This window comes from Corvus kubaryi, unplaced genomic scaffold (genome assembly GCF_017639235.1).
Source record: "Corvus kubaryi isolate FWS band 111438036 unplaced genomic scaffold, C.kubaryi_AGA036_p1.0 136, whole genome shotgun sequence".
Classification (NCBI taxonomy): Eukaryota; Metazoa; Chordata; class Aves; order Passeriformes; family Corvidae; genus Corvus; species Corvus kubaryi.
Genome location: NW_024580670.1, coordinates 140,997 through 168,680, shown reverse-complemented (window position 1 = coordinate 168,680; position 27,684 = coordinate 140,997). Strand labels below are relative to the sequence as shown.

At 40.4% G+C, this 27,684-nt stretch overlaps 2 protein-coding genes across 13 annotated transcripts in view; both read right to left on the bottom strand.

Annotated features, from left to right (window-relative positions):
- Window positions 1–12,976, bottom strand: part of NR2C2 (nuclear receptor subfamily 2 group C member 2) — a 37,665-nt gene extending 24,689 nt beyond the window's left edge. For 3 of the 9 annotated variants that reach the window (XM_042012672.1, XM_042012728.1, XM_042012738.1), the window contains exons 1-4: window positions 12,335–12,418; window positions 9,402–9,485; window positions 2,156–2,266; window positions 1,091–1,291 (exon numbers count right to left, since the gene is read on the bottom strand). In XM_042012672.1, coding sequence (XP_041868606.1) covers window positions 1,091–1,291; window positions 2,156–2,266; window positions 9,402–9,461 — 372 coding nt within the window. In that variant the 5' untranslated portion in view covers window positions 9,462–9,485; window positions 12,335–12,418. Of the gene's footprint in view, window positions 1–1,090; window positions 1,292–2,155; window positions 2,267–8,031; window positions 8,132–8,298; window positions 8,418–9,401; window positions 9,491–12,334; window positions 12,419–12,677 lie in introns of those variants that run through there. The other 6 variants (XM_042012690.1, XM_042012700.1, XM_042012681.1 and 3 more) reach the window with 6 other exon arrangements.
- Window positions 12,977–17,514: 4,538 nt separating this feature from the next.
- The window catches only part of FGD5 (FYVE, RhoGEF and PH domain containing 5), a 97,558-nt gene continuing 87,388 nt past the window's right edge, over window positions 17,515–27,684 (bottom strand). For 3 of the 4 annotated variants that reach the window (XM_042053946.1, XM_042053965.1, XM_042053956.1), the window contains 6 exons: window positions 27,326–27,463; window positions 26,152–26,254; window positions 24,012–24,142; window positions 22,190–22,318; window positions 20,352–20,500; window positions 17,515–19,625 (listed from right to left, as the gene is read on the bottom strand). In XM_042053946.1, coding sequence (XP_041909880.1) covers window positions 19,589–19,625; window positions 20,352–20,500; window positions 22,190–22,318; window positions 24,012–24,142; window positions 26,152–26,254; window positions 27,326–27,463 — 687 coding nt within the window. In that variant the 3' untranslated portion in view covers window positions 17,515–19,588. The remainder of the gene's footprint in view (window positions 19,626–20,351; window positions 20,501–22,189; window positions 22,319–24,011; window positions 24,143–26,151; window positions 26,255–27,325; window positions 27,464–27,684) is intronic. The other variant, XM_042053974.1, reaches the window with a different exon arrangement.

Genomic DNA, 27,684 nt, shown 5'->3' with positions numbered 1-27,684 from the left:
GAGAAAGTATGACATGAAATCAAATTAAGTAGTACAAAATGCAATTTAATGGGAGTTCTTACTCTCAATAGTTCTTACTCTCAACCGAGACTTTTGAAACAGTCATATCAAAACAAATTACAAATAAAACTGCTAGCTTTGTTCAGCACAAATGTATCCTCACTTGTGCAATCAACAGTATTTTTCCCTTCTTGCAAATACTCTCAAACAGCTGCTATATTTTAGCCAAAGACAGTTGGCTTTCAGATGCTGTTACCATCTACCTCTTCTCTAGCTACTATCAGAGGGGATTGCCTGGAGCTGAAATCTATCATAGAAACAGTTTAGCTTCCAAAGGCCTTGGATTCCAAAACTTTTGTTCTGAACATTCCATTTAACCAAGAAAAAAATTAAAACCCCCACCCCTCTGTAATGTCAGATATCCTATTTAGCATGGAAAAATGAATTTTAAAAGACTGTTATTACAATTTAAAAAATATTTATGTAAAAATGACTCTTCTTCCTTTAAAATATTCTCCATTGTAACAGTAACAAGAGGGACCAGGCACTTTTTCTTTTGTTTCATTCTTTTTTTTTTAAGACTGCTAGGAAGAAATCTCAAATTTCACTAGGGGTAGATTATTGTTTACATCATTGGCTTTGCAAAGCTCCTGTTGGTGTAGATTATGCTCAAGACCCACAAAAAAACATACCAGAGGACAGCTTCTGATCTAAATGGCTTTATTGCAATGTCTTGATACTGAATGTAAAGTATGAACTCATGTAAATTTGCTCAGGTGAGTTTTATCTCTGTGTATCTGTGAATCTTGAGCAGACTGAGAAATCCAGGCACTTCTCACAAGCCCTATCTTAAGTACTCACTTATGTCTTTGGAACTTGAATGAGAACACACAATGAGGGATGATGAGTGCAATGGAGAACGTGAAGATTGAAAGATTTATGATTGAACAATGAAGCCTAAAATTAGTATGTCTGATCCATGTCATGAGAAAAGTACTGCAATTGGTCTTACAGTGATTTAGACTTAATTTAGAAACAAAAAAAAAATTAAAACCAAAATTTCATGGTTTATCTAAACTACTGTATTTACCTGAATTCTTCCCGGCACAATGTTGTCTGTGGTGGCAAAGATAAGCTGTTTGGCATTAGATGTCTCAGGTGCTGCCAAGATCACCTTTCCTGCACCAGTTCCATCTGGACTAGCTAAAATGAACTGTTGCTTTGGAGACACAGCTGAATCCACTGCTGTCACTATTTGAATTTTCTGACCTGTTTGCTGATCTGTCACAATCTGTAAAACATTGAAGAAATTAATGACCACAGTAAATTTTATGTTTTAAAACCTTTCTTTCCATCCCAGAATTATATCAGTGAAAAATTATGAAGCTCTGGCCAATTTTTTCTTATAAATGTCACTAAGGAGATTTTCTCCAGTTAACATTTACCTATGCATTTTTTCCCTACACATTTTATGTAAGATGTTACTCCCTAAAGTTATCAACAAAAGATGGAATCAGGCAGCCTTATTGTTTCACCCTCTGATTCTCAAGATTCTCTTATGATGGAAGGTTTCTGTTTCTGATACAGTTGTCTGGTAGCATGATCTCTATTTTGCCTGGTAGAGTAACCATATCAATATGCACAAGTATTTCATTAAAATTTAGTAAGTCCTATATAATTTGCCACTGCATACATTCTGGTACCTTAATGACATCTTTTTATTATCTACTGTTAACAAAGAGCCACTGTGCAGCCTTCCTGAAGGCCAATTTTATGCTGAATAGGTCAATCTCCTACTGGCTCCTAAATAAGTGGGAGGAAGAATGTACCTGGAGGTGATCTCAGATGTTCTGTTGATAATGTCTGACCCTTTGCTGTGGCCAGGGCTCAGGAGATTTGCTTGTGTAGACTAGGTTTAACCCCTGTAAATACTCCTGACTGGCTACACCGTCAATGTAACTATTATATACAGCCATTTGGTCAGCACAAATAAATGCTGAGGGAGAAAGAATTTTGGTTTTCACTAAAAATGATCTGTTCTCACGAAACTTAAAGGAAGTATTCCATAGTCTTTAGCATGCTTTTGTATAAAGCTAAGTGGGAGGAGGAGAAAAAAAGAGAAGATGTGATAGTTGGTTAATTAATGGATTTTTACCTGAATGCGTTGTGGTGAAGCTACAGAGGAGTCTGTGGAAATGATCTGGATACGCTGGGAAGGGCTGGTCATCACTGGTGATTCAGATAGCGAAGTCTGAACAGTCGGCACCTGGAAATAACACACAGAATTTTAATTCACTCTTAAGGTATTGAACACTTTAAAAAATACCTATATTTAAAAAAGATCAGATAGCCCTACAGTATAGAATCTATATTTACTGGAAAGGTTACAGTCATTAAACCAACTTGGATCTGCTTTCAATGAATTATCAGAATATTTTCTTTTTCTGGAAATGGAGTGAACCTGACAAAACCAAACCACCACTACCACCACCACTCTGTATGATCCTTTAGCTTACTGAAATGCAGAAATACTTTTTTTCAACTTTTGATTATACGTCTCATTTTTTGCTTCTGTAAAAATCAAATACATCATATATAAATAATATAAAATGTTAAGTAGTTCCCCTTTTAGTAATTTTTAAGTACTTTTGAATGACAGAGATTAACTTTGGCACTACTTCTGAATACTACTGTTTCTTGTTCTATTCCATATCATTCTAGAGTACCAAACTATAATGCAAATCTAGTTCTGGATACCCAGAAAAAGCTTGAAAAACAGCCCTCACAAAGCTGTTTTCAGAGCAAAAATGTTAAAATGTTGAATTAAACATGCAAGATAACATATAGATTGGATATTGGGGAGAAATTTTTCCCTGTGAGGGTGCTGAGGCCCTGGCAGAGGTTGCCCAGAGAAACTGTGGCTGCCCCTGGATCCCTGGAAGTGTCCAAGGCCATGCTGGATGGGGCTTGGAGCACCCTGGGATAGTGGAAGGTGTCCCTGCCCATGGCAGGGAGTTGGGCTAGACATTCTTGAAGGTCTCATCCAACCCAAACCATACTGTGAACCTGTTATCTGCAGTAACATGTCCAAAACCAGGATGGTCACAAGTTGTTTTTATTAAATCCTCTTTTAAGCAATCTTGGAATTATATCAAAACTTGTACAGCTGGACAATAGGGTAGTGTCAATTTTAGCTTGCTTTGAAAAATCTTTGTTTAATATACAGAGAATAAAGAAAGAAAAAACAGTTTGGATAGCAAGGAACATGGACTACAGTCTCTTTGGGGAAGAGGTATTAAAATACACTAGACTTAATGAAGCCACACCATTCTACTCCCCTATTGCCTGTACCATAAGTTGTCCAATATACTGTAAAAGTATAATCTAAATTGAACATACAATCTCTAATTATCTTTAATACACAGGTCACAGAAGTTACATGTTAAATGAGGAAAATACACAGGAGAGATGTAGAATTAGAGGAGTCTTCTAATTATTGGACTATTCAAAGCTTTCAGCTGCAGAAAACAATATACCTAGGTGAGAAAAAAGACTCCCAAAAATCCAGACTCTTAGAGGACACTTTAATTGATGATCTTCTTCTACCCCAAATTATTAACTAAGCTATGCACCCTTTAAAAGGTCTAAATTAGAGCAAGAAGGCCTTTTTAAACTGTTTTACAGTTGTTTAGTTGTAGAATCCTTAGCCTTTCTTTGATGCATCTTCAAACCTTACACCACAATGTACTGCAGGCAGAATAGTCTATTCTTCCATGTTGTTCACGGAGAAAGACAGAAAGACAGACAGACAGACAGCTAGCTATAAGGTACCTGCATGGAAATTCTTTAAACATTTTTGAACTAAACAACCATGTCTTTTTCTGGGTTTGCAAAGTATGTTCAACCTGAACCTCCTGTGACACAATTTGAGGCCATTTCCTTTTGTCCCCCACCTGGCTCCACCCTCCTGTCAGGGAGTTGTAGAGATTGAGAAGGTCCCCCCTGAGCCTCCTTTTCTCCAGGCCAAACAAACCCAGGTCACTCAGTCACTCCTCAATGACTGACTCTCCAGACCGTTTTCCAGCTCCTTTGCTCTTTTCTGGACATGCTCCAGCCCCTCAATGCCTTTCTTGCAGTGAGGGGCCCAGAACTGACCCCAAGATTTGAGGTGTGGCCTCACCAGTGGCCAGTACTGAGCGATAATCACTACCCTGGTCCTGCTGTTCTTGATCCAAGCCAGGATGCCATTGGCCTTCTTGTGTGACCTGGGCACACCCAGCTCACACTCAGCCACTGTCAACCAGCACCTGCAGACTCTTTCCCATTGAGTGGCTTTCCAGCCACCCTGCCCAAAGCCTGGAGTGCTGTGTGGGGTTGTGGTAACAGCAGGACCCAGCCCATGGCCTTGTTGAACCTCACACTATTGGCCTTGGCCTCAATCCTCTCATCCAGGTCATCCATAAAGATATGAAACAGAACTGGGCCCAAAACTGAGCCCTGAAGAACCCCACTAGTGACTGAATACTGGATGTGGCACCATTCCTCACCACTCTCTGGCCCCAGTTCTTAACCCAACAAAGATGCACCTGTCCAAGTCACGGGCTGCAGCCTCTCTGGGAGAATGCTGGGAGACAGTATCAAAGGCTTTGCTGAAACACAGGTGGTCACATCCACAGCCTTTCCTTCATCCACTAGGTGGGTCACCTCATCATAAAATGAGATCAGGTTGGTCAGGCAGGACCTGCCTTTCCTAAACCCATGCTGGCTGGGCCTGATCCCCTGGTCCTGTGTGTGCCATGTGAACACACTCGAGATAATTAATTTCGAATTAGCAAAGTTGAAAGGAAAATCCATCAGATTCCCTGTAGAGCATCTTTAGCCTTAAAAGTTCATTCCACAAAAAAACATTCTTATCAGGCTGCAGTGAAAGCTGGCAAATGGATGAAAACAGAAGATATTTTTAAGTTCTTCAAAAGTTAAATTTGTTAAAATTATAGTACATGAAATTTTGAGAAAGTGACCATGTACTTGACAGGTTTTACAACAATAAACTTATAAACAACAATAAACCTATTAACAACAATAAACAGCAAAATCCAGTGGACTTTCACTACAAAAGCTTCTGCAGCAAATGAATAACGTAGGTGTCTAAGGAGCATTAGTATTTTAATCTAATTTCAATGACTCCTTAGCACAGAAATGTGCTCACTATTGAAATTAGGCAATTTACTTGACAGAAAACACAATCATCTATTGTACATCTCTCTAAAAATAGTATCTATACATAGTTACCTACAAGAGTGTATTTACAGAAGGGGTGCAGTGTAAATGTTAGGCCAACTAACTGTGATCTAGTGTAGAAGAATTATTTGGATCTAAAATACAATTGCTTGGGCTCTCAAACCAGTAAGTATCACTAGCAATAATGTCATATGCTGAAGTTTATAGAAATTAATAATGATTTGCCTTAAGTGACATAGAAGATCTGCACAAAGCTCAAGCAATATAAAAATACACTTAAACACATATGTATCTACCTTTTTTGTCATTAAACTAAAACCAAGTATTTGGCAATTAAGTGCTTTTGAAGGCTGGCAAAATTAAATTTGGTTTCTTCTGTTTAAATTATTAATATTTTTCCCATTTTATAATGGAACTCAAATCAAATCAGAAAGATTTATTTTTCTATAGATATTTTTCCTAATGAGTATCTTTAGCTATTAAATTAATAATAGGCTTTAACAAAAAACATATGTCCAATTATATTTCTTTCACAGGTGTAAGAGATATCTAAAAAAAGTTTCAATTACTCTCTTTGGAATGAGCTCTCCTGACCACTTGGGTCCTTTGTAGAATGGCAGATCAAATTCGAATTTACCACTAGAAGAACTCTAGTTTAACTGCCCTAATAGGATGCCAGTGCAAGATCTTTTATAGCACATAAAAAGTCGCGGAAGAAGCTGCACCTGGCGTATCTGCATGCTAAAGAAAATCTCAGACCAGGTCTCACATAACACCCCATGCTTTTATTATACCATCAGCTATGCCACATGTGGTAACAGTCTTCAGTTCAGAGGCTGACAAACTGCTTAAACCCGGCAGCATCTCCTTGCTCCCATGTGCACTTTGTGTGAGATACCTCTCAGGCTCATGCTACGTCTGGGTCTTTTACCGTTAACAGGAACTTGAGAAAAGCTGTATTTGAACCAAATATTGTTTGAGACGACTTTGCATCAAAGCTCCACCTTGAAAAATCATCAGAAATGAGCAAGTGGCCAATGATAGCAGTAAAATATTAAAGGGTCTTATGTCACACTTCATTAATTCTTAAAACAAAGTAAAAACTTATTCCATCAAAACAACAGTGTTTCCACTCTCCTTTTCCAGCACACTGTCTTAATCTAGACCAAAATCTGAATTGCTGAACTATTTATGATGTAGCATATCAGAGATGTCTGAAGAGGGTCAAGAAAATATTTTATGTGACAAAGACATCCATATTTTTTGAGCTCCATGGCAAAACATGCTTTCAGAAAGGCTCAAGACTTTGATAGTTTCCTATCAGGATACTGAGGAAATCGAAAGCAACTGAAAATTCTCTAGCAATGCAGCTGTCATAAACAAGATCCAGGAAGCACAGGGCTCAATAGTCACCTCATGTGACTCTCTCCCTATAGCTTCTGATGGGAAAAAGGATGCACCAGGAATAGTTTGTGGTAGTTTGTGGCTGTCAGAGAGCTGGCAGAAGACAGTTTTAGCAACTACTAAAATTTATTACTGGTCACACCAGAGCTGCTGTTGGAAAGATGAAACTGCCCTTATTTCCAGCCCCCCCGCCCCAGCTCTGTTTAAAATTTTTTAAAATTTTGCATTAAAATCACAGGTACTACACAGGGAATGCACCTCTACTTCAAAACCAAACACATTTTTCTTGAATGGTATTCAAGTCAAATCTAAGTTGGTGCTGGAACTGAACCTAGGCCACTTGTATACTGCACAGTGACAGTACTAAACAAATACTTGAGAAAAGCAGCATTACGTATTTTTGCATTAAGGCTTAAGTATTTTTTCTGCTTTTCAAAAGCTGCTCAGGATGAGGAGAAACTGCTGAAATTCCCTCCAAACCCCCTAGCTGCTCTCTGTTCTTTAGTTTCATGAACTGTAAGTAATGGCAACTTCAAACACTAAAAATGGAACTCTCGTCCAATCTGTTCAGAAATGCACAATTGGAAAAAAAATTAAACAAGCAACACTTTATAAAGCAGAAGCAAGCAAAAGCAGTGGAAACATTTGAAACCATTAAAAGAACAATTTTTAAAAGTCCTAAAAATAGAATAAGTACAAAAATACATGCAATACTGGAGCACACTCAGCAACTTCTGTGATACATTCAGTTTCATGAAAAACAAAGCTGATGAACTATTGCTCAAGAAAGAGAAACAACATGTAGCCTACTTGCATGCCAGTCTGATTTGGCGTTTGGCATCATAGTTCTCAGCAAACCCATGCACACTACATATGTGGCAATTATATTGAAAAAGTGATGCAGATACAGCTAAAGCTGCTAATATTTGCATTAGGTTATCCGGTTTGCAACTTGTCTCTCACAGCTCATAACCTGAAATTCAGGGCATGATCAATGATTCCCTTACTCCATTTAATTTTCATCGATAAAAAATATGATACTCTGCAAATCTCTCATTTTTTAAAGCCAGTGCCAAGTTTGATTCTACATTTTCTCTAAGATATGGTGAGTACAAATATGGAATTTTAGCATATTTCAAGGAAACTAGTAATTTATTTACCTGTATTACCTGATGGAAGACACAAATAGCAGGCAGCCAGCCAGCCATTCATAAGGAAATGATTCAATATCAACATGGTCATAGTATTAATGAATTCCTAACAAGATAGTGCTGCTTACAACTGGTTTTCCATGAACAAAGTTTTCATGGTGTTATGCAGTGGACAGGCATATAATTTAAGCAGCAGCTGAATACTATAAAGAGATGAAGCCCTCTATTTACCCACCGGCCAGGAAGAAATCACAGAGCTTCATACACTCTTGAGATGGAGCGATCTCTCCAGTGGCAAGATACAACCATCACACTATGTTACCACGGTGCATTTCCTGCACGAGGAATTACAAATGTCACATATTTTATGTGCTTTAGATGTTATTACAGCACCCAAGTTCTACCAAAATAGTATAAAGTCTGTCAGTATTTCTATTGCAGGTTTCTCTTTCAAAGTATATTTGGAAGTGTTTTTTAAAAATGCAGCTTGCCAAATTCATACCTGGTACAGAAAACTAGAGCGAAAAATCTCTTGTCGGTTTTCACTGTGAAACTTAGGAAGCTTTTTTAAACTATTCCACAGATGTTACTTCCAGGACACTCACTAGGCCATTTTCCATGCTAAAAAGAACAAAATTTCTCTTTTGAAAAAGTACTTCTGAGTAGGGAATCTCAAATCCACTTCTAAAAACATAATTAAACTTATATTTTCTTCTTACATAGAGCTTCTTCTTGAACTAAAAATATGTTTTAATATACAGGTGTAATCTTAGCTCAATAGGTGAAAGGAAACTCCAAACTAATGTCTGAAAAGTGGCCTTATCTATAGAGGTCTCTCAGCCCATTTGCCCTTTATTATTTTTTAAATCCCTTAATTATGTAACCATACAAAAAATCACAGCAAACTTGAAGGATATTAAACCGAGTAATTTTAATCAGACAAAAGAACCAGTTTATTTTTTGACTGAAATTTTGCATAGTGAAGGCGATAAATAAATTATTTTCTATGGCCATGAATACTTGCAGTTTATGAGTTGATTTAAAATTTTCAGCTGTTGATCATCCAAGCTGCAGTGAATATGCATCAAGACATCACTTAATATCACTTTAAGTAGGTTTTGTGCTTTTTTTCTTTTAAATGTAGGCACAAAATATAAAACCTGATTTAAATTAACCACCTTACTGTAAATTCAATCTAGCACATACGTAAAACAGGTAACTTCAAACGCTGTGGTGGATCTAGATTACAATTCAAATTAGGAGCAAAAGCTTTCCATGTCCAAAATGGTCAATCTAATGATCAAATGACAAGAAATATTGTTGTATTAATTTTTTAAACAATTTATAATACAGCCAAGTTTCTCTATAGCTCATGTTGAACTTCCTACTTGCATTCCTAATACGGGGGACACCAGAACAAAGTAGGGTGAACAAAATACATCCCAGTTGCACTGGTTTCATGCTTGTCCTCAACTGTAAAGCAACACTTTTCTATAAAGATCTTCTGTTCAGTTCATGCTTAACTGTAAACAGCAGGAACGCCCTAATATGTTTTTAATTTCAAAATCTCATATACCAACTGTTGTGATATCATCTGTCACTCACCTCAGCCACCTGCTGAGTCTCCACTACCTGCTGAGCCAGCACCTCCATATTGGTTGCCATGGTGAAACAAGACCATTAGAGAACCTGTTCGGAAAGATGCCAGCAACTTCCATCAGGCACAAAAGTTTGGGTTTTTTCTTATTAGTAAAGAAAGTTCTGCTATGACTTTTTGAAAATCTACAATTCTGCTTGATATATCTGGCAAATAAGAGAAGATGCCATTGATGTGTGTGTGTGCACACATACATACACACACTCATATATACATATATGGGACATGCATGCTGGAACCATGCTGTTCACACTGCTGAGGTACAGTTATTCTTTTACTTTATTAAGCCTCTAATATACTATTTTCACTCTATTATTTAAGCTGTAAAAAAAAGATGTTAATTTCATAAATGCGAAAGGACCAATTGCAAAGTCAAGAACTAATGCAGTTTGTGGAATTCACAGATCTCAAAGGTGCTTTCCTCAGCTCACGCAGGAGAAACCTTAACAGTTAAACTGCTTCTACACCACATGCTGAACCAGGGAGCAGCAAGCTAAGAATGCTGGTTTGCACAAAATTTTATCAAGTCATTCCATCAAACTGCCGTGTTCATCCATATTCTTAAGAGCAATCTTACACAATAAGGGAAATAAACTGTTACATCTAAAATGTATCTTCCATTATTTAAACTATTTCTTTATTATAATGTGATACTATTATCACAATGAGAAGAAAATACTACAGAATCATTTTATCCTATTCGGAGTGACTCCACCTTCAACTTTAGGGGTTAAAAAAATCCCCAAAAACCAAAGTAATCAAAGACAAAGAAACATGAAAAAACCACTTCCAACATATTTTTAATTATCATTATTTGGGGTGTGTTTCTTCCAAGGTAAATTTAATTAAGATTTCCAATTAATGCATTCAGTTTTTAAGTGTGACTTGCTAATTACAGGGCCAGACTTCAGATTCTGATCCAGGTGTAAGTAACGAAAAGGCGTTCCTGAATGCTGGCCCATTTGATATTTCATTGGAAACCTCTGCTTGTAATTGCAAGGCAATCATTTAATATAAAATTTAAAAATACAGCAAACAATAGCAACACCCGTAACAGAGAAATGTATGCATGTCTCCAGCACCAACACGTTCAAATGTAACTTCTACAAAGCTAACATTGTTAAATACATCAAAATAATCATTAAAAGGATTCACTTATATTATGACAAATGTGAAAATAATTTTGTATATGTCAAGTAAAGATGATTTGTAACAATGCATAATCAAAGTTGAGACATCCCCATGGAAATTTTATCTATGCTAGTTTCTCCTACAGCTTGTCATTATTTTATTCAAGTGTTGCACTTGCACATTAAGTCTATGAACCATTTCCACCAAACCCAGCTTATGGATGGTTTCTCAGTCGTTCAGTGATTCCTTTTCAGTGTTTTCTCTTATTTTCTTTTATATTCAGCAAGAAGCACAACAAACATAACCATATGCTCATAACATGCTGTTTTCTCAGTGCTTTATGATGACAGAAGCCCTGCAGATGAGATATTTTGTTCCTAACAGTACTTTTCCAAGACACAAAGAAGTGCTTGCTGTAGAACGGCTCAGACAGATTTGCTGTTGTTGGTGCTATCCACCAAAGGCTTTTTGTACTTTCGACCTTCACAAAAGAACATTAAGATGAGGCTATCTGATCAAATCCAGGTGAAGCACAGAGACCATACACAGCCACGCCAAGTTTCTTAATGGTGTCAACTCCCAGGAGGCAAAATCGGCTTCCTAGCAAAAGCCCCGAGGAACTGTATGTAAGGCAACAACAACAACAGAAGCCCCCAAACCAACAGAAGAGGTGAAACTTAAAAACTGCAAAGAGGCACCTGCAGCACCAGGACATTATTTTCAGCGCAACAGGGTGGCAGGCAGCTCAGTATATGCTGTCCAGAACACAGTGTAAAATCATTAAGATTTCCCTAAGCTGCAGTGAAACCTCAAAAGCAAGTCATAAATTCCACTTGAGAGGTTCTAAGGATATGGCCCTACTGACAAAACATGGCAAAAGACCGAATTCAAACTTATTGAAATTTGTTCCTTTGTCTTGACGAAACGAGGTTCTTTACACTGTGAGCTCGACTCGGCTACACCGAGCGGCCTCCAGCAAGGTGCCATCAGCGAGACGGGCGGGGAGCGGCTCCGACCCAGTGGGCAGCCTCCAGTGCATTGTCCCGGCGGCAGGAAGGCGGCAGCAGCTCGGCCAACACCCGGAAAGCGCCGACCGAGCACGAACACAGCGCACGACACCGGCAGCGCCTCCGACCGGCGCCGGGCCTGCCGCGCCCCCATTGGCTGCGCCGTGCGCGCCGCCCGCCCCCATTGGCTGTACCGCGGCCCGCCCGCTGCTGAAGAGCCTTCGGCAGCTCCCACCCCGCGCACGGCGGAGCCACGCCTCCGGCCCGCCCCCAGGCGCGACCAATGACCTCATGGCAGGCGCAGCGCTCCTCCGCAGAGCGCCCATTGGCCGAGCGACCCGCTTGTGATGGTGGCGGCACCGCCCCTCGAGCGGAGGTAGAGCCCCCCAGGGATTCACTAAGCGCAAGATGGCGGCGCTGGCCGCCCGCCAGGCCCCAGGCGGGGCTGCTGCCGCCGCCATTAGGCCCCTTCCCCTCCCCTCCGCTATAGCCTTGTGTCAGCCTACAGGAGGCCCAGGCATGGCAGTGAGGAAGCGGCCGGTAAGATGGCGGCGGTCTCAGCCCCGTATGCAAAGTACCCGCCGCCCCCTCCCCTCCGCCCTCCCGGTGGCAAAGGTAAAAGGGTCGGGTTCAAGCCGCCGCCTCCGCCCGCTCAGACTCCATCTTCTGTCTCTCTGTGTGTCCCGCGCTCGTCATCGCCGCGACCATCGCCCTACACCCCCTGGACAGCAGACTTTGCTCACCGCGACCGGACCGGCTCCGACCTCAGCCGGCCCACACTGCAGCCAGCGGCTCCGGCACGGGACTACCCCGCCGATCGACCCAGCACTCCGCAATGGTCGTTTCCTCTCCTCTCCTCTCTGTCCAGGAGCCGTATACCAGGCCAGACCACGGCCGGTGCTCGCTTACCAGCCAGATACCGGAGCCGTACAATCCCCCTCCCCTAAACCCACCGTCACCCCACCCCTCCCCTCGCGGGGGTGTCCAGAGTAGGGCCCGCTGCCGCCTCCCCGCGACCCCTCCCTCGTCCTGGCCCCCACGAAACAAACCCACCGGGCCGCTTCTATTTTAAAAAATGTTTTTTACCTCAGGAATGGATGCCAAAGGTGCAGTGGCGGTGACCCGACCGGGCCCGGGCAGGCCGGTGCCCAGCAGCGGCCCTCCCTCCCCCCGCGGGGGCGGCAAGGGGCTGTGGGGCCCGCGGAGGGGAGGGGGCCGGGGCTGTGTTGGGGTCGGGGGTGTTTTGTTGTGTGTGTCGTGCCCTGTGACAGGTCAGAGTTCGTGACCCCACCACCGCCGCCGCCCCGGAGCGCGTCCCCGCTTCCTCTTCCAGCGCCCGCCCGGCCGCGGCCCCTCCATCCCCCGCGGGGCGGGGCCGGCGGCGGGGAGGGGCTACCGGGCTACCTGGGCCTCCCGAGCCCCGCACCGCTCCGGCCGGGCCGGGGAAGTGCCGGGAGGAACCCGGTCTCTGGGGCAGCGAGGGGAAGGTACGCTCGCCGCCTTTGACCCTCTCGCTCGGGAGGCTCCTCAGGAGCCGGAATCCCGAGGTAGTGGGCTGGCGGTGGCTGTTCAGTGCGCCGGTGGTGCTGGTGTTCCAGGTGTGCCTTGGTTCTCGCTGAAGATGCAGTTAAAGGTGGGCTCACAGTTGAGAAGGCTCTCACAAACACCACCGCCAGACTGTCGAGTTTTCATTTTATTTTGTAAAGTCAATGTCATTGATTAGGGCTCTTACGGTAAAACTGGCTGCGAGGTATGTTGTGCCTCCAAATACACAGTGGTAGGCACGAAACAGGTTTGGGTGCACCAGAGAGGTGGTTTAAGATTTTACCACCTTTCAGTGCTTGTCTTCTCACAGGCTATCAGATGTTCACCCCGTGTCATAACTGTAGCTGTTTCCTAACCTACCCTTATCAAAACGTTCTTTATACTTCAAGTAAGTTTCCCTTGAGTCTAATAATTCTGACAGAAGCTAATTTAAGGAGCAGTTAGATGAATAGTAAAACTAAAAGAGGTGGTAACTCCTGAAAGGAAACGTATGGCAGAGATAGCAGCTGAATGCAACAACCACATAAACAAGGTGTGCTGTTGACTGAATAGTTACACAGGCAGTACACTGATTCTTTTTTTTTGTTAGGTTTTTTTTGAGGGTTGTTTGTTGTTTTTTCTTAGAACTGGCTCTTCGGGGTAAGGGTATGAGAAATTAACTAGATGTATGAACTACAGCCTTACTTTCACAGAACAGGAATTAACAAAGTGTGTGATGTACAGATGTGTTTGCAATACATAAATAAAGGAAAATGTTTCAAAAATGTCTTGGGTGTTCACTACTGTAATGTTAAATACGTGAAGAATTTTCAAACTCTCAAAATATGGACATGCACATAGCTTTAGAAGCAGACTTTTTTTTAAACTTCATAAAATAGTCTATAAAAGAGACTGAATGAAAGGAAGAATGGAAAACGCTAAAGCCAAATATGAATGGCCTCAGTGTTTCCTGATGGGCAAGTTGAGGAAAGGTTTAGAAGGCAGGAGCTTTTGTCTCCTCTTTCTTCCTTGTTTCTGCCACCCAGAGAAGGTTTTGCAGAAGTTTTACTCTGAGCTCTGGTGGAGAGCAATCATGCTTGCTGTACAGCTCCACCATGCACACTCAGGTTGAGGAAAGCCATATTAAGATGGTGACAAATTTCACTGCGGTTTTTGCAATAATTTCAATGAAATGTAGAACTACAGTGTATGCCCTGAACTTATTTAATAAGCAAGATTGTATTAGATAATGCTGAAATCTGCTAAATTTATATACAGAGACGTATAAAGGAGCCTTAGTAAAAAGTGCTTTTTGGCCTTACCTATGACTGGAGAGAAATAGAAGATGCCGGAGGTGAAAAAGATCAAAGAGAACTGAGATTACTTTACAAGTAAAGGTTAATAACTAGACTGGCAGCAAAGAAAATAATTATATCTATTTACCACACTGTGGTGAGCTGACCATGGATTACAGCCAGATGATAAGCCAGTCACTCACTTTGCCCTCTTCCTCTATAGCAGGATGGGGAGAAAATGACATGAAAAAGCTCATAGGTCAAGATAAAGACAGAGAGATCACTCAACAATTACTGTCGTGGGCAAAACAGGGAAAATTTATCTAACTGCCAGTTAAAGTAGATGTGGATGGCGAGAAAGCCAAAAATTAAAATACCACCTTCTCTAGCTACTGCTTTTTGCCAAGTGTAGTTTTCACTCCCTCTCCCATCCAGCCCTCAGAGGATGGGGGGTTCCAAACGGCACACATCAGCTCCTGCTTGCCCTTCTGCTCCTCACGTCTGAGCTCTGCTCAGAGGGCTCCTCGCCTCATCGCGCAGTTCCTGCCGGGAGCGCGAGCTGCACCCAGGGCTCCTTTCCTCTCCCCATGGAGCGCGGCCTGCTCTGCTGAGGGCTCCTTTCCTCTCCCCATGGAGCGCGGCCTGCTCTCCTCAGGGCTTCTTTCCTCTCCCCATGGAGCGCGGCCTGCTCTCCTCAGGGCTCCTTTCCTCTCCCCATGGAGCGCGGCCTGCTCTCCTCAGGGCTCCTTTCCTCTCCCCATGGAGCGTGGCCTGCTTTCCTCAGGGCTCCTTTCCTCTCCCCATGGAGCGCGGCCTGCTTTCCTCAGGGCTCCTTTCCTCTCCTCAGGGCTCCTTTCCTCTCCCCATGGAGCGCGGCCTGCTCTCCTCAGGGCTCCTTTACTTTCCTCTCCTCATGGAGCGCGGGGTGGCCCGAGGGCGCCTCTCCTCAGGCCGCAGTTCCTCCCCGGAAAGACTGAACTGCTCCCAGCCTTAGCTGAGAAAGGAGTTTAGTGGCGGTCAGTTTCAAACGGGCCTTGGTAACAAGGTCGTTTTAGCTCCTCCCACGAAGTGGGATAGTTGCCTCAGAAGAAAAAATGTGCTACGGACCTGCTGTGCGAGAAGAGAAGTGAAGAGACCCTGTGGAAATTATTCCCTTCCCAGGAGAACAGACTGAATTCCCAACAGAACAGAGATGAGATGTGCCTACTTGCAGGGAGGGAAGGAGGCTCTAGGTGTGGAAACAGAGAACCTCTATAATGAACGTGTGGGCTTCAAGAGGCCAAAGCTCTCTCTCTTGCCATGGTGGTGGCAGTAAAAGTACATAATGGACTAAGCGGGGGTCAAAACTCAGGGCATGCCAAGTAGTATAAAATACAAATAGGATTTGAGGTTATTCATGTGTTTTGAATGTTTGGGATAGACGGTATTGTAGAGCTCAGTTGTTTGGGGGTTTTTAAATTCTCATTTCAGCCGCTTAAAATTTTCTGGGAACTTTCAAGGTAAATTTTCAGAGCAGAGCCAATACCTAGTATGAAAGAAATCAACAATTACAAGTGACTGACAAGGTTTTAATAGAGCTGTTTGGTCTTGTTAAAGACACATTCAATTTAAATCTCTCTTTTAAGTGTTAGTAGATGATTTTTAAAGTATGAGTCTTCATGCCTTTCACTCGGGTTTGTACGTGGCTGGGCAGTGCTGAGGGAAGCTGCTGACCTCCATCAGGTGGGGGAGTTTGCCCTCATTTCTCCATGTTTGTCTCTCAGTAAAAATGGGTTTGCTGTCTGCTGTAGGTTTTGTAGACTGCAGAAAAATATCACTACATAAAATCAATAAGGTTGGGAAAGACCTCCAAGATTATCAAGTTCTACCTTTGACCTCATACCACAATGCCCTGTAGTGTAGAAACTTTCTTGTCAAAACTTGATCAAAAGTGGTCACAGTGTTACCCAGGCTGAAGAATTACGTTGCTTTTAATTCACACAAGTTCATATGTTATGTTCCTAAGTAACTTGTGGAGTTAGACTAGTGTTTTTTCCCTTAGTATTTAAAGGAATACCTTTTCCCCTCACTGAATATTGTCTCTTTCTTTTACCTTTACAAGCAGTGATATTCACCAAACGTGGCTACAGCCAACATAGTTTTTACTGCTTTTGTGTTAAAGTAGCATGCAAACAGGAAAGCCTGGTTGGTATTCATAGCTGCGTGGTAGAAGCAGCAGAGAAGCAGCTCAGGAACAGCAGCAGTCCCAGGTGTTGACCAGCAGTGCTTGTGTAAGTGGTATAGGATCTTGTCATACAGGTTGTATTCTCCATCTCCTAATGACTTGTACTTTGATTAGGAAGAAAAATTTAATAATGGTTTTAAAACCAGGTTTTAACTAGGCATATACCATAAAATAGGTCTAAATATTATTTGCAGATAATAACTAATAACCTTAATGCTTTTCAATAAATAGATAAATAAACAGAAAAACTCTGAAACAACAAATGGGAACAGCTTGAATCTCAGGTATTGGCTGAGCAGCTAGTACATTGTGACTTACTCTAAATTTTTTTTCATATAATTTGTGAAGACGTGGAGCAAAATTTTTGTTTTGAAGGAGTAATCCTAGCTATAGATTAGTAAGAAAAAGCTGTGTAAGTAAATTTCAAATAGTAAACTGAGTATATACCTCTATTTTAAGAGGTTAGCATTTTATAAGAGGTGATTACTGGGCTAACTCTGAAAATTTCTGTCTCTGGTGTTTAGCTTTGCTCAAATTCAGTTAACAGTAGGATTGAAATTGTGAGGACATTTTCATTTTTTGCTCTTTCTTTATGCTGCATTGAGACCATTTGTATCTGTAACTGAAACCAAGATGAAGTAAAGTAGGTGGGCTTTACAGAAGACGAATGCAGTGTGACTGAAACACATTGTCATACCAATTAGGTCTAAATCCTATTTCTACCAGAAGGCCTCCAGTACCATCTTCTGATTTAATGCTCTTCCTTAGTTTGTCAGAGAACTGTTTAATAGGCAAGTGTCTGTTAAACAGTAACTAGAACTGCAAAGCTGGAATTAAAGAAGGTAAAAATTGTGTAAAGGAAAAGCCTGTAGAACTGCAGTTATGTTTTGCTCTTTTATTTTTCTACATTACTTAAACTAAAGTTTAATAGCACTGTATCCTATTTTTTACAACAAAATATTTTCATGTAGTCATTTCCTGCTTCTAACTGAAAGCTTCATACAACAGTCACTAAATGTCAGCACCTAAATCTTCATAATACTGTCATTCTGTAGTGCAGTTTTGTTTTGTTTCAGACCATGGCTAGAGATCTTGCTCTGTATTCAATGTTGTCTTATTTTTCTTGTCAGTGCAAAATGTTTTCAAGGGGGGGTAAACATTTACAGTGTATTTGTAGCAAGGCCATGGCTCGTACATGAAACAAAGAGTTAACATTGCTGTTCATCCATTAACTAAAGAATACAAAAGTTTTGTTTTTCTCATTCTTGGTTTCTGTTGGCACATGATAATATATTCTTAATGGAATGGTCAGACTCAGATGTATCAAAAAACCAAAAACAATGACATTTTTCATTTAGTGGTAGGTGTGTATTTTTTAAGCTTGTTTATCCAGGTGATAAACTGATCTACCTTACCATTTGGATATATATTATAGACCTTTAAAAATATGGACAATTCTAAAAAAGTTTGTTAGGGTCAAAAATTCAGATATCCATTAAGTTTCTTGAAGAAAGGGAAAAATGAAAGTAATAAAAATTCCCACCAATATAATCTAATGTAAGTAAATTCTTGAACATGTTTTTTTTATACAGAGATATATTTTAATCATAGATGTCATTCTATTCCTCAGTTAAATATTATGACTGAGGACAAAACCATTGTATTGCAATGATTAGAACATCACTTCTCAACTTTCTTTATAAAACCCCCCACCAAAAACACTAAAAAGCCCCACCCCAACAAAAAAACATCCCAAACCAAACAAACCTCCCCCCCCCCCCCCAACTCCAGAGATCTATATCCTCAGCTGGTGTAAAGCACCACAGCATCTTTGAAGTCATACAGACACAGCTGGCTGCTGAGAATCCAGCCCTGGAGATCGTAGTGCATGGCAGCAGTCTGACATAAGACAGGTGTAGCCACAGGAGTTCCAAACGACTCCAGCAGAACAGGTTCAGACAAGTGCATTTCAGCCCACCCAGCATATTTCAAATGCTGTGCTGGCTATGTGGATTAAACTTTTGATGACATTTTTCATAACAAGAACAGCAGAAACAACAGGAATTTTGAAAATAAAGATACAGTATTTAAATAGATGATAAAAATCTTAACACTACTAGGGAGACAACTGTCTGTAGGTTTATAATAAATTAAAAATAACCTTTGGGTTTGAGTCTGAAATATTTAGAGAGAAGCATCTAGATCTGTAGAGCTACTGGAGTGCATTTCAAAGTACTGCAGTGATACGAAACTAAAACTTTAACATAAATTATACAGTGATTTGTGTAAAATTATAAATGGATAGTAAGTAATTATGTTGGATCATAGTCAGTGAAGTGTTGGTAGACCAGGTAAATTGAATGTATTGTTCATTCATTTTCTGTGGAAGCAATTTAGCATACGCAGGGCATAATTTCATGCTGGCACCTGTTAACGGATGAGTAATACATCAGGCCACAGAACTCCTTAGAAACATGAAGAAAATGAAGCTGTAGTTCAATAAAAATGATAAAGTGCTTTAAATGATCATTTGTTGTTTACTACATTGTTTCTCATGTCATGGTAGACATCAAAACCAATCCAATGAAATACAATAGTGCTCTAGAGTAAGTAAAACTGAGCCTGTTACTTACTGTTGTCAATATTTCCATGTATTTTCTGGTCTTGATGTAGGCTTAGTTTATTGTGGGATCAGAAGAGCAGCTTATAGTACAGGCTGAACTTGCACAGACATAAAGATCACCATAAATAATCTCTATCTTGAAATTTTCATTTGCAACAATGTGGATGTAAGAAGAATGAAGAAAAAGAGCAAGCTGGAAACAGTTCCAGTGAATCCAGTGTGTGTGGCCAGTGGGCCTGAAATACACTGTTCAGTTTTGTAATTCAGAAGAGGGTTGCTGGAAATGTATAGAAATCTGAGAATTTATTCCAAGTTCATTGAGTGAAAGCTGCTATAATATGGATGCTTCTTCCATGGCTTCAATCCACCTAAAAAGTAGAGGAAAGAAAAATGGTACATGTAAATTTTTTTTGCATTTTAAGAAAATAAGTATTTTAAGAACATAAAGCCTGAAGAACACTGTATTTTCCACCCCAGCTCTAATGAGGAACTATAGTTCTGTGATTAAAGCAGGGAGATGAGTACTGGGACTCTTGCTTTCTAGTGCAATCTTGACAGTAATTTATTGTAAAATCTCAAAGATAGTACAAGTGCTTTCTTAGAATAGGAAAGATGAATCTGGTGAAGTATGATTTAAAGCAACAAAACCTCCTATAAACACCCATTTCCTTTTCTGTGTGTCTTGGGGTGCTGGCATTTTTATTACAAATTTTGTGAGTATCTTATTATGTGAAAGCAGTAACATTAGAATGGGAAGTCAAAAAAATCATTTGTTGATGAGAAAACTAAGAAATGAGTAAATTGAACATATAAATTAGAAGTTTCTATACACTAATCACCTTTGATAGACTTTTAGCTATGACTCTTGAGGCTCAGTCTCTTCTTTACGTACAGAAGGGAGCAAATTCTCCTTCCTGAAGGAACTGAAAAGCACCAGCTAGATTTTTAATGTCAATCAGACAAGTCACATGCAATCTGGCTTAATCAAAATTCTGAAAGTTGTTTGTTTCATCTGTTACAAAGGCATTCTGAAGTGAAGGAGGGGAAAATCCCTACATAAGTGCACTGACTAATGTGGACGTGTATCCCCATACCTGTGTGCTGAATTGTTATCCTCTGCTCGGAAGCTATAAAAGAGAGTCTGTTTGTGGTAGAGATGAAAAACTGTATCCATACTTCCTTCCTCCTTTTCTGGGGCAATGGTGAAACCCAACAAAGGCAAACTTTCTGTAGCAACTTTGTCCTGAAAGCAAAGAAGAAGTGAATCAAAATTTAGAGAGAAGGCTTGTAACAGTTTGAGGGCCCTTTCTGAAAAGCAAAAATACAACCCTTCTGTGACAGTTCTGCAAAAGCAGTAGTGTGAATGTTCTGCTGGACTCATGGCTCTTAACCTAAACAGGAGCAGTGCCTGTGTACTGCACATTTTTTATCTAATCTGAGTCCTGAACACCACTTCTCAAAGTCCAGTTCTTCATGATCATCCACATGGCCATGAAGGTCAAATTAGCCGTTACTTTGATGGCTGTCTTTGACATTATGGTCCAGGAGGCAAACCTGAGATTACTGAGAGTACAGTAGCAATTCTGAAAGCCTGAGACTCACTTCCAGTCATGTTCCTTTTGATCATTTTTACTTGCTGGCTGCTAGCAGTAGTCCTTTTGGTGCCTTGTCATTGCCTTTGACAGCACTAGTGATTTTTTAGAAATCTGCTCTTTCTCAAGCAGCACACATGCTTTCCAAAAGGCTGCTTGGAAATTTCCTAGTTCGTAATGCAATTAATCACTCATTTACTCCCAAGAAACTTCCATGAGTTTAGTTTGGCAGACACAGCTCTGTACAAGTTAAAGAAAACAATAAGCCTTAATGAAGTTGCAGTTTAGCTGTTACTGATAGCTGTAGTTTTGGTCACTGTATTTAGGTAGATTATATGCCTCTGCTTTTAGAAGGTAAATTGCAGACTAGGAATGTAAAGTAAACCATTTTTGCTTTTTCCCTATTGTTGAACCAGAAATGATCACTTTTAAGGTTAAAAGAGATAAGGTAAATGTGTTGCATACAGAATTTGATGCTAAAGGTCTGAACTGCTGGCCAAAACATGAATCCTTTTGTGACTCAACCTCCTCATCTCTTTAAAGGGGATAACATTGCTTCATATAACCATCACAGGGGTGATGGTGATGCAATTTTAAATATCTGATGTTTGCAAAGTATTTTAAAGACTTAAAGTACCAAGTATTGCTTTGACAGGTTCTTGCATTCTATATTCTTTATTTGAGCAAAATGAATTTTTATGTTTTTGCTTATGAAATCTATCCTTTATAACCAAACTTTGTATCACACTTCAAGTTTATTTGTATTGCAGCTATTATAAAATAAGAAAAGGGACTGGGAAAAGACAAAATACATAAAAGTGATCTAGTTAATACTCAGCCTCCTTGGCTGTAAGGAAGAACTTCAGGCCAACACAGCTGGCATTATTTTCACTTCTGCAGACTGCCTCCTGTCTTTCCCTGTCAGTGCTAATAGGACAAGCACGTCCTATTTACACTTGCCAAACTACAAGATTCTCCTCCCCACTAGGAATGGATCATTGTACTCTCTATCTACAAAAATACCTGGCAGTTACTAAGTGCACCAGAGAACACCAAAAGATCTTGAAATCTTTAGGTGTAAATATGTATGTTAAGGGTCACGGTGGTTGACAATTTATAACAGCATGAATAGCAAGAAATCAAATAATGAAGGGCAGCATGTGAGGGCTGCCAAGGTCCAGCTAGAACTGTGGCTGAGCCAGTCTGTTAGGGCCAGGTCTCAGAAGCAAGTAGTTGTAAGAACTACCATTTATACTTTTCCCATTTACTGGTCTCCTGCCTGTAGGGAGTAAAGAAGGGGTCTCAGATAGAAAACTATTTCAAGTCAGATTGCACAGTACCTCGTTTGCTATGTAGGTGTAGAGGACTTTGCCTTTGATAACAAACCAGCGTTTCTTCCAGTGTCTTTTGCCTCCCTTACATCTGCTGAGGTAACCACTGATGGTAGCTCCCTCTCCTGAGGCTGCCACCTGGAGCAGGGTAGGAGAAATCAGGATTTTTAACAGTAAAGGCTTTTCCCCTCCTGATTATGCATGTTTGCATTGCACCAACCACTAAGTGAAACCATAAAAATATTGATACAGAAAAAATATAAGCATGGTATTATGGTTCTTTTTATCTGTTTGAATATTTATAGTTAAACTTACTTCTCAGTAACTCTAATGGTAAATATGCAGTCGAGTTATTATTGAGGTCAGTAAGTTTACAGTTGTGTTCTGAAAAGCCAAACTTGTCCCTTTTCCCACATCTGGTGTTTTTTGGTGCTTTTTGTATTTTAAAAGTACATGCTTCCAGAAGTGAATTACAGTTTTGTGGTTGAACACTTTTGAGATGTGGGTATATTTAGGGCCTTGCTATGGTTTTACATTAATTTAGGTTAATCACTTGATAATGACTTGGTTTTATTTTTGAAATAATATTTCTGAGAAGACTTGCTCCTCTCATAGAAATATTTTGAGGTCTAAGTGCTTAATGTTCTTTAAAAATCCAGATTTTGAGTAGATGGGGCTATACACATGCACACATGGAATAGAGTGTACATCATTAGTTACAGCAGTAAACTGTAATGGTATTGAATTTAGAAACAAAGGGCAGAGAGTCAAAATCAGCTTTTGTAACACTGACAGAAGAGATGACCGAGAATTAATATAGCAGTGTTTTGCAGCAGAACAGAAATGTTCCAGGACCAGGAGTAATGCTATTGAGAGATAGTTCATGTTAATAAAGATGTGCTGCTTCCCTGTGAATAGAAAGGTGATGGGTTTTTTTTCCTTATGGGGTTGAAATTCTGCCTGCTAGCTCTTTTAGTACTCAGTTTGTGTGTTTGTATTACATGCTTGTATCTTTGGCACAGTTTCACAAACAAACCTCAAGAAATTCCAGTGTCTCGACTGTAAAATGAGTTCAGCAAGATTTTTGCACCCTAGTCTCTTTAATACAATGATAAATGCCTGCAGGAAATGGGAGTACTTTACTGTGCTCAAGTTCAATGGGCAGCTTAGCTACCTAGAATCAATCATCAACATGATTGGCACCTTGTTCCTGGAAAGAAAACTAATATAATTGGAGAAATCATGGCCCCATTAAAATCGGTGGGAATTTTGTTTACATTGGTAGAATCAAGATTTTACCCATTTGATTTGAAATGGTTTTGTTTGAGCTGGAGGGAAAGTGCCTGATTAAACATGTATGCTCTTGAATTGATTGCCAAGGACTATTCACTAAGTAAGTCTATTTCCTAAGGCAGTGTCATTTTATTTCTCTTGAAATCAAAGTAAGATTCCGGAAGTAAGAGTCTTGTTAAGAAAGGTAACTGATGAACAGTGTATCATGCTCTGTTGATCTGCCCTCTTGTTCTATCTAGTACCTTAAAGGCGCTTTAGTTTTTTCAAGACTTCATAGACTGATGAGCAAATTAAAGTACCGTACTCTAACTGAGTTTCTCAGTGGGCTCAAGACACTTCTGTGATATCTTTAGAGCTCAGAGTATTTTTGTATTTTAAACACTACTGTGAAAAACAAAAAAAAAAAATTGCATGATGAAAGTAAACCAAGGCACATGCTGAGCCCACTGCAGACAGTATAAATTAAAAACAGAGCTGCTGAAATATGAGTACACAGTTTTCTATAGTTCCTTGCCTTTCTCAGGCAGCTTGGTCCTACCTCCATGAGAGCTGAAGGGATTCTCTTCTGTTTCTTAAAAGATGAATAATGAATATTGTGGAACACAGAGGAGAAGGCACTGCTTGAACACCTGGATGAAGTTGGAGGGAAGCTCACACTTAGTGGCCGCTCTGCAAGATGAAGAAAATTCAGATAGGGAAGGGGAAAATAGGTAAGTTGGTACATATCAGGCTAGGGGAGACACATGACACACTAATACAAATGACTAAGGAAAATGCAATGCCTCCTCTATACACAGCTTTTATTTTAGTCTTTCTTTCAAATCACCCCTCTAAGTCTGATGAGTGGATTCCATGGCACCCTTAGTAAATGGTAGTAACCTAAAGTTTCTTGAAAAGGCCTGCAAGAAAGCTGACAAAGCACAAAACACAGCTTGTTTTCTTCTTATTCAAAATGAGCGTTAAGCAAATGGCTTTGACATCTTTCTCCTCTATGTTCTGTAACACCTTTGCAGGATAGATTCACTAATGCAACTTTCTTTCTGTATGAACCATTAATTCTCTTTGAATTGTGCATGGGAGACCGTTATTCTGATTCTGAAAATTTCCATTAAGCCCATGTCTGAGTTCATATCTTCATGATTTCACTTCTGGCAACACATTATTTGATAGCTCTTAGTAAAGCACAGCATTAGTTTAGCACAAAGCTGAGTTACTGCTTCTGGACACACAGTGGCTTGGGGATGCTTTTCTGGCTGCTGTGACAACATCTGTTTATGTGTTTTCTTGGCTAGTGTGAATTCTCTTAATCAGGATGGAAAAACTAAATCTCATCTGTCCACACCTTTTTTTTCTTGGCAATATAATAAACTTACTTTTAGAGACTGTCTACATGAGTAGTTGTGCAAGAAAATGATTTCCTGTTCACTTTCTGTTCATACATTTGTAACCCCTCTCCCCCTTTTGTCTTTGATTTGGATGTGTACTTAAATCAGAAAAGAGACTTATATAGTAGGATAATAATACAAAATTCTAGATAGGCAGTAGCTCTTCTGCTTTGAATTCATGTTTTCATCTGTAACTAGATTAACTTGCCCTGTAGTAAAGTTCTTAGTGACTCTGCGTTTAGCCTCAGTATTTATTTTTGTAAAAGCTACAACATGGATGAGGACAGTGAAGAACCATAAAGACATTGTTTTATTTTAATGGATAATTAATTAGAAATGACAGGGAAGAGTTATCACCTATAATTAATTAAAGAATAAAATAGTTGAGCTAGAAAGAACCTACAACAATCTAGTCCAACTGCTTCACCAATTAAGGGTTGCCCAAACATTAAAACATGCTATTAAGGACATTGTTTAAATGTCTCTTAAAAACTGAGAGGCATGGGCTATAGACCACCTCTCTAGAAAGCTTGTTCCAATGTTTGTCCACCCTCTTGGAAAAGAAGTGTTTCCTCATGTCAAGTCAGAATCTTCCCTGCTGAAGTGCTGAACCTTTTTCATGTTTCTTGTCTCTGGATCAGAGGGAGAAGAGATCAGCACCACTGTTTCCATGTCCCCTCCTCAGGAAACTGCAGAGAGCAATGAGGTCACCTCTCAGTCTCCTTATCTTCAAAGGAGATGAGCTCAGAGTCCTCAGCTGCTCCTTGTAGAACACAGTTTTAATCATTATTCTGGTTTATCAGAAAGCCAGGGGAGCTCTCAGAGAACCTGGCTCATAATCATAGAATCCCAGAATGGCTTGAGTTGGAAGAGACCTTAAACCTCATCTCGTTCCATCCCCCTGCCATAGGCAGGGACACCTTTCACTAGACTAGGTGGCTCCAAGTCCCATCCAACCTGGCCTGGAACACTTCCAGGGATGCGGCAGCTGCAGCGGAAACCCATGCCAGGGCCTCATCACCCTCTGAGCAAAGAATTGCTTCGGTATATCTAACCTAAGTTTTCCTTCTTTCAGTTTGAAAAAACAGTTCGCTAAACTTGATTTTATGGCTCGGTGAGCAGTTTTAGCTGCCATACAGCCTGGCCCTCCTGGAACCTCAATACACATGCCTCAGGCTTGAAATGAGGAATACTATTTAACAAAACACAATATAGTAGGCAGGTTCTAAAGCCTCCCCATTATACAAGCAGGAAATCGATTTGTCAGTTATGCCAAGAGTAAAGGAATCTTACCTCTTTTCTTAAGTTCTGCATAGCAGCTATCACAGACTTTGGCTGCTTGATCTTTGAGGTACTTCATGGGGTACTTGTTTCTTGAACAATTTCGACATACAATCTGTTCCAGCAAGAAGAGATGCCCATAAATATGATTTAAATTTATAGATATGCATATACAAAACAAATCCCCTGAGCTGGCTGGGAGAGGAAGTTGGATAGTGGACCACGCACGACTCCCAAATCCGTGGCAGTCAGGAAAAGCCTGCTGATTGAAATGTGATTGCTGTAGGTTTACACTGTTGTAAGCCAAGCAGAATTGGTCACTGTATTTGGCTGCACACCACTGCTGTGTCCTTCTCCCCATAAATTTACACCTTCCCTATCAATGAATCATAGAAAGACCACTTTAATACTACTGCAGTTTTTGTAGCTTTGTTAGTACCCTTGTTTTCTTAAACAAGCTTGCGTGTTCCTCCAAACCCTGTGTAGGTACAGACTGATTTTCTCTGGGGAATTAGAAAAAAAGATTAAGTTAAATGCTTTTTTATCCTGTCAAAAATCTCTGATAGTTTTATTAAATTTTTTTTTAAAATCAGTTTAAAAGACATCCGTGGTTTAAAACAGGACTGCAGGTTTATGTATACAAGCAAATCTCTAGAGTAAGAGGTTAAGGGACAAAACCAAGAAAGCTTATAGGTTGCCTGAACTTTAGGGCCAAAGGCAACAGCTCTGCAATGGAGTACAAAGGAAACTTTCCCTTCAGTCACTGATCAAACAATGCTCTACTGCTCAGTTTCTTCACTTTCCTTGGAAGATAATTTTACCGGCTGTTATTAGGGACAGGACATGGAGTAGTTGTGCTACTGCTCTGGTCCAGAACAGAGCCTGTATTTTTAGTGTATTGCTTCATTCTCTCTAGAGCTAGCTGTGTGTCAGATATAAATAACAGCTGCACTCAACAACAATTACCCTGTCAGCCTTTAGCTACTAGCCTTTGGGAGCTAATTTGACCTTAAGGCAAGGTTACTGTTATGCCTTCTAGCGACATTAGAAACCTAAGCGCTCACTGGTTCTGTGAGAGGTCAAATTCTGTTCTTGATATTGCTACAAATTTTCAGGTTACAGCAGTGCCAGCCAGTGTCCTGGAGGTGTGAATAAAATTCCCCTGAGAAGCTTGCACAGCTCTTACCTTCCCGCAGGCATGGCAGTGATGTCGCCTCAAAGTGAGGGTAAAGTCACAGCCACAGTTCATGCACATCATGACATGGGACACAGGCACCAGCATAGGAGGCCTCTCACCCAAGGGTATTCCAAGCCTTTCCCTTAGCTTAAAATGAAAGAAGAATAAATGAAGAAGCATCCACACTTCCAAAGTTCACTGTCAGCCCTGTTCCATTACATACAATTCTCTCATTTCAGTCTACCTTCACCTGCTAAGATCCCCAATTCTTCTCATTTCTAATGCACTTATCTAAGTGACATACAGCTGCTTCAGCATTGAAAGACAGTACACACTGGTGCTAAAGCCAGAGCACAAAAAGTAAAAAT